This window comes from Halyomorpha halys, unplaced genomic scaffold (assembly GCF_000696795.3).
Source record: "Halyomorpha halys isolate HHAL.00 unplaced genomic scaffold, Hhal_1.1 Scaffold31.1, whole genome shotgun sequence".
Lineage (NCBI taxonomy): Eukaryota > Metazoa > Arthropoda > Insecta > Hemiptera > Pentatomidae > Halyomorpha > Halyomorpha halys.
Window position 1 is genome coordinate 863002 of NW_027107458.1, and position 6982 is coordinate 869983.

The 6982-nt window shown below is 31.8% G+C and overlaps 1 protein-coding gene across 2 annotated transcripts in view; it reads right to left on the minus strand.

Annotated features, from left to right (window-relative positions):
- LOC106685066 (testis-specific serine/threonine-protein kinase 4) overlaps positions 1-6982 on the minus strand; it is a 50911-nt gene that overhangs the window by 26528 nt on the left and 17401 nt on the right. For both annotated transcript variants that reach the window (XM_067045764.1, XM_067045763.1), the window contains exon 5: positions 2858-3013. In XM_067045764.1, the coding sequence (XP_066901865.1) occupies positions 2858-3013 (156 nt within the window). The remainder of the gene's footprint in view (positions 1-2857; positions 3014-6982) is intronic.

Below are 6982 nucleotides of genomic sequence, written 5' to 3' on the forward strand. Positions count from 1 at the left end.
TATATATGTATATAATATAAGTTATATCAACCATGTAAGGCCCACCAGGCCGATCTGGTATAAAATAAAGTATGAATAGCCTTTTTTTCGTTAGCATTTCTTTCAGTGTCAAGAGATCTCTCTCTTGTTTGCATTTCTGCCTAGATGATGCCTGTTTAAGGAAGACTCTCCTCTTACATTTTGAACAGATATTCGAGATGCTGCCCTCTGTATGCAGGAACATGAAGTAGCAGGCTCTCTGAACTCAATAAGTCAATAATAACTCAAAATAAGAAGAGTAAACAGCCTCCATCAAAGCCACATCGTTTTTCCGGCTGAGACCAACCATTCAGGAGTGAGTAGTTTCATACAGCACCCAGGCAAAGTGACTCTTGCAGGATGATGACACGGAGCATAATAGAAGAACCAGTCTTCAAGGTTCATCACAACAATCAACCACGAAGTAAACCATAGCAACTTCTATTATTCCATGTAACTCTATTGAAATCAATTTAACTAACTAATCCATATTGTAAACCCTTTTAGTAAACCCATATAACCAGTTGTTGGATAAAACCATACAAGAATAGAGATTTTACTTTTTCTTTTCACCTTGATTAGTTTATTATTTAGCCGTTATAAATACAATCCGGCCCATTCATACCAGATTGCCAGAAAATTATAATTAATCCGGGTAATGTCCCCCAACAATGAAACCCAGGGAATCCTTAAATGAAACAATGCCTAAACTGTCGAAATGTTCACTGATCATTTATTCGTCGGTTTCTGACAAGATTGAGTCTAGGGTTTGTCGGTTTTTAAAACCCGGTTTTTTGGAGAAAATTATGAAATTCGAAAACCGGTTTTTTAGTAGAAAATATCGATTTTCAAAAAGGTTCTGGGTGAACTAAAAAAAATTGAAATCCGAAATTAGTCAGAAATTATTACACGCTATAAAAGCACGGATTGAAGAAAGAAGAGATACAGTTTTAGTTACACTTATCCTTTATTTACAAAATTCTGTTTTAACGAATTCTTCTAATAAATTCCTTCCATTAGCAACGAAAAGTGACATTATTAAGTTATCCGGAAAAGTATTATCAAGATTATACAAAGATTACTCTACAGGGGAAGAATGTGATATTCAAAAACGTGATGAAAGCGATATTCAAGAGCCAGACAATGTTTTATTGAAAAATGCTATGGAAGTGGCAATTAATAAATATTTAAAAGATCCGGAAGAAGTGACTTCCTCTACTCAAACTCTAAGAAAGGAGTTTTTGGCCCTGGAAGCCACAAATAAAAGGACAAAAAATTTAGAATTATTATATCAGGCTTTAAAAACGATTAAGCCTAGTTCGGTTGCAAGTGAGAGGGTATTTTCTATTTCGGGGAATTTTGTGAATAAACTAAGGACACGGCTAAATAGCAAATCGATAGACGTCCTCTGTTTTCTGAAACAATATTTCATTAAACAAAAAAATAAATAGAATATTTAAATTTTTATTAAAATTGCCCGAAATAGAAAATACTCGGTCCTTTGCTTAATTGTGTTTAAAACTAAAATTGATTTTAATAAGTATGTATGCATAAACTTTATCTACTCTTTTCTTTCGGCTTTGATTATAATTTACATTATATAATACACAGCTATATATTATCTAATTGTTTTTAATAAGTATCCATCTCTATCTAATAACATTGTTTTTTTTAAAAAAATGATATGGTAATTATAAAAATATATTGTTTTTTATTTATTTGAACCCTTTTGCTGAATAACTCGTTTCACTATTATAAAAATTTTACATCCTTATATGTGAAATTTATGCATAAACAATGAATAATTGTTTTTAAAGTTATTTAATCCTGGTCAACTATTATTTCTTTGTTCTACAAAATTGCAAAAAAAAATTTACTATCAATAAAATTGAACAGTAAATAATTTCAGTCAAAAACTGCTTTTAATCACTCTAAATTTTCTGTTCAAATTACAGAATATTCAAGCAAAAATTTTTTTTATAAAAATTCAAAACCGGTTTTCTGTTAAAGATATCGGTTTTTGTATAAATCCTAATTGAGTCTCTTTAATATTCTAAGGAAACAGGAATCCATTTAGTAATTCGCACTGGATTTTGATCGACAGTATATTAAGTAATTGTCGATTAAGAAAGACAATTTTATACCATAATATGAAAAGTTGTGAAATGCATAGCATCTGAACAACTGTGGTAACACGAGGATCTAGGTCACTGAGTTCTTATCGGGAAGAGGCTTCCAACTTTGATTGAATTAGTTCTTTGAATGGATAGTTTAAAAAAAAAAAGCAGCTAACAGCTTAATAGTAATTAGCAGCACTAGCGCCCCTTGTGGCCAATATAATAAGAAAGACACTTTAGCTTGTTATAGCGTAAAGAAAACTTAAGCCCCATTTTTTTTTTGTTTTGCTGGATTCAGAATAATTATCTTCGTTCTCGTGAGAATTAAAAAGTAACTGAAGTAAGTGGCTCCCTGACTGGGGATGAGAGCCGGGAGAGAGGAAAGTAAATAGAGAGAAGATGCAGCCTGTATCCACATAAACGTCCATCTAAGTGAGTTCACTCTATTTTTCATGTCTAATCCACTGTTTTTTCTCTTGTTCACTGTCCATATCCATGTAAATTGTTTAATAAATTCATTTTTCTTTCACCTTCAATTCCATTACAGTCCACTCATTAACCCAACCAGCGTATCCTAAACAGAGGTAGCACTTGGCATGCAGTTGAAGGTGCACTTCATACAGACAGGCAATCTGACTTCGGATAACATCCCTCAATCTGCTTGGCAAGAGAGCACAAAGGAATTTTAACATAAGATCAATCCTAAACAAATCAAGACTCACCATAGTCGCTGGCTTAGGGACATGAAGCCATTGGTTTTTTCTCAGCGTTGTTATCTCTGCCCGTTCTGCTTCCGTTGCGAGCATCAAGAGCAAGAATCTCCGCGCCCTCTGGGTCACAAATGGAGAGTCTGGGAAATGCGGAGGTTTTTTCTTTGCCTGTAAGATGAATGAACCGTTCAATTTTGTTTTTAAATAATTTATTAATTGTTATTTACAACTGTATAAAAATATATATAACTAGTAAATTTGCTATAAGTTATAAAATAACATGATACAAACATGTGGAGAATCTACAAATTGATAGAACTCCACAAACATTTCTAAAGAAGATCTCGAGGCCATTTTCTTTTCAGACGCCTAGGAGGATTATTAGGTAGTGAAGTAGAAGCCAGGTTAGAAACGAGTTGGTTTGGGTGGTTGGGAAGTTTATCATGGAAGGATTAGAATCTGCTTCTAGCCAAATCGGCATCATATGGAACATTGAGGTTCTGATGGATGACTTGATTTGTGACAACGAAGGATTAAGGATTTTTCGAAGGATTGAATAAGAGAGGTATTCGATCGGGGTATAGTTGAGCCCCAAAGCTCAACGTTTTTCTAAGAGAGGAAACTGAAATATATCCTGATGTAATTACTAGTTGGTAACTAGAGCTAAACCGCATAATTTATTACTATAATAAAGTTCTTAAATTATTTACTAGTAATATTAGTAAGCAAGTTAAGAAAGGAATGATCCTAGTTATTTCGTTATTTTACATTTTGGTAAAGCAAACTGAATGGGGGAAAAAAAAGCCAAAACATTATTGATTTTTTTTATTTAATGTAATTTACAATTTACAAAATAATAAATACAATAAGTAAATATGTGGAATGTTTCATATACACTTGAAAATCTTGGGAAGGAACCACCTATTGGTGGTACGTCAAGCATTAATTTAAATTAGAAGGTCCCGTGGCCATCTTCTTTTCAGACACCTCTATGGACTATCAGGAATTGTTAAGGATGACAGATTAAGAAATAATGGGTTAGGATGGGTAAGGAGTTTGGAATGAAAAGGCGCATATCTGTTTTGGACCAAATCTGCAACGATGATAAGGTCTTTGTGGGTGAGTTTATTTGCAACGTAATAAGGAGCATTAAGGATTTTACGTAGGATTTTGGATTGTATGAATTAGATGCGGGAGGAATTTGATTGGTAGAGCCCCAGAACTCAATTCCATATGTCCAAATTGGTCTGATTATCAAAGTGTATAATATTTTTTTGTAGTGAAGGGGAAGTATAGAACGTTTGTCAAGTAGGTGTTGTAGCAATCGAAATCAACGAGCAGTTTCTTGTTATTTGAGTCTTGTTTGGAGATTCCAAGTAAGTCTCTTGTCAAGATGGAGTCCATAGTATCGAATCTGTTCAACAGGCGTTAGTTATTGCAATTAAAATAAAATACATAACATTGGATATAATAAAATACGTATCATTGGTACACATGAAATACATATTTACCATTGATTTATATTTACATTAATATATGTTTAGTTCTTTTATGTTTATATCTACGAGTTGTAGTTTTATTGTAATTTTCTATTTCTGTGATCAGAGGTTCAATAAGTTGGAGCAAGACTGAAAGAAATTTTAGTTGAAATTTTTTTTAAATTTTAGTTGAACTATTAAAGCTCCATATAAGGCAGGCATAAGTTGAGATGGGTTTTAGTACAGCTTTCTATTGTATCAATTTATTTCTAAAAGATAATTTTGATTTTTTTATTAAAGTATGGAACCATTTGATATAAAATTTTCTTTGCGTTTTCCAATTTCGAATTGATGTGGTGCTTGAATAATAGTTTGCTGTCTAAAGTTTCTCCTAAGAATTTAACCCGGGCAGGTTTATAATCAATCTATGGTCGCTGGAAGTATAGGCCGTCATTTAGTGAAAATGATGGCTTCTACTTTATTAATATTTAAAACTAATCCTCATTTTTTTTAATGTATTTATATTTTTTTTTCCTAAAGAATTTTTTAGCCTATCAAAAATTGCGTCAAGATGGTAAAATAGTAGTGTGGTAACTATTTAGATGAGTCAAAGTGGTGTAAATCCAGTTTTCATAAAGTCTTAGCTAATTCTAAAATGAATTTTGATTATATAAAACTAACTAATGGAATAGTGATGTAACTCCTAGCAGTGCAAAGGGGAAGAAAAATTATAGCCAGGAATTTTATTCATATATTGAAAGCTATAGTGATGTATCTGACATTGATTTCGATCAAAACATTTTTTAGTCATTATACTTTTGAAAAGATTGACCATGTGTCACTTGTTTGTTTCATGATTACTGGGAGCTGAGAAAAAAACACATTGAACTTTATTTTATTTCACAAGTTTGGAAAAGTATTTCAAAATTTATTGAATAACCAAACCTTCACATCTTTGTAATCAAATAAATAGACAGGTATTGATTAACATTATAAACAGTAGTAAAGCCAATATACTAATGTAATTTCATTCTACTATCTGAGAATTAGTAAATGCTTGCCAGATAAAAATCTCACTATATGAACCATGTATTTATTCTTAGGGGACATATGTCCCAGAATAAAGTTATTTTTTCATTTCATTTTCATTTTTCATTTCATTTTATTTCAAAATGGCTTCTTTCCCAGAACAATGTTTTTTTCTTAGAAAATACTAATGGAAATTTAATTGTTTAATAAATTTAATAAAATGTCATGTTTTAATTTTATTAAGAAACATTAGGACATAACTGTATAACTTATATATAAAGTTAAACCAGTTTAAATACATAAGGTGGACAATTTTATTGGGGAGTATTCTGGAATTTTCGGCTTCGGCATTTACAAAATGAGAGAAAGAAGAGAAGTGGTTAGTACAAGTTTTAAATTTAAGAAAGAATTATATAAAAGAAGTTATGTAAGTAGGAATCTATTTTTAAAAAAAAAACAAAAAAATTTATAATGTTATTATGATATTATATTAATGATTAATTTATTTATAGATGGGACAAAGGCAATTAGCCGGCATTTTTAAGAATTTTAAAAGAGAAAATGACAACAAAGTAAAGGTAGGGCCAAAGAAATCAGTATGTAAGTGAAGGAAATAATGAAATTGTTATAAAAATAATTAAAAGTAGCTGTTTGTAGGTATCCTTGAAAATGATCTGAGGGTCGAAACGTTGGAAGGTTTTGAAAAGAATAAAGTTGAGAAAAAAGGATCAAATTTGTTTTTAAATAAAAAATAGGAGATTAACCTTGTGTAGTTTGGATTATGTTCAGACCAAAGGCCTGAGGTTTTTGGTATTGTGGGTAGTACAGATTGAGGAGCGCCATCTACTGACACCAAAAACTACTGAACTATTAGGCTGATCCCGTGCAGTTTAAACCTGGACAATCGGCAAAGTAATCGTTACCCCTTGAAGAGATGAAAAAAGATGAAAGGCTAATCAGGAAGCAGAGTGTGGCACTGGGAGCACCCAGCATGGAGGACGTCACACCAATTAACAGCCGAATATCATAGAACAGGTGACCCATCTCTTATGGGGCCCATAGCACAAGTAAACGAAGCATTTTCATCTTCTACTAATTATACTAAATGGTTACCTACCACTATCATCAACAGCAGCAACATAAATGATTTCCCATTATCTAATTCCAACTAAACTTACCTTAAATATATGAAGATGGACTGGGTTGTGGTAAAAAAAAAAAGAACAAATAGTTTAAAACTATTTTTATGTCCTAATACTAGTGCTGCGGCTGAGATGGGGTGAACTATTTGAAGAAGGAGAAGAGATAACAGAGGGGCGAGTAGCAATACGGTGATGAGAGTAGTTGGTCCTATGAAGCAAAGATGGAGATTGAGAAGTGAGTCGTTGGTTTTCAGGTGTTGCATTGGAGTGAAGAGTTGTGAAAGATGTATCTTTTTTAGAGTCCCGTAGATTATGCATCATATTATATATATATATATTGTAATATGCTCTTTTTTAGTAAATAGTATATTTTGGTGTATAAAGAGTTTTTAATATGTTTTATGTTATGTATCATTTTAATATTCATTTGTTTTGTTTATCCAAAAAGCAAGCTAACCAAGTTTCATTGTTTATAATAACTTAGTGAT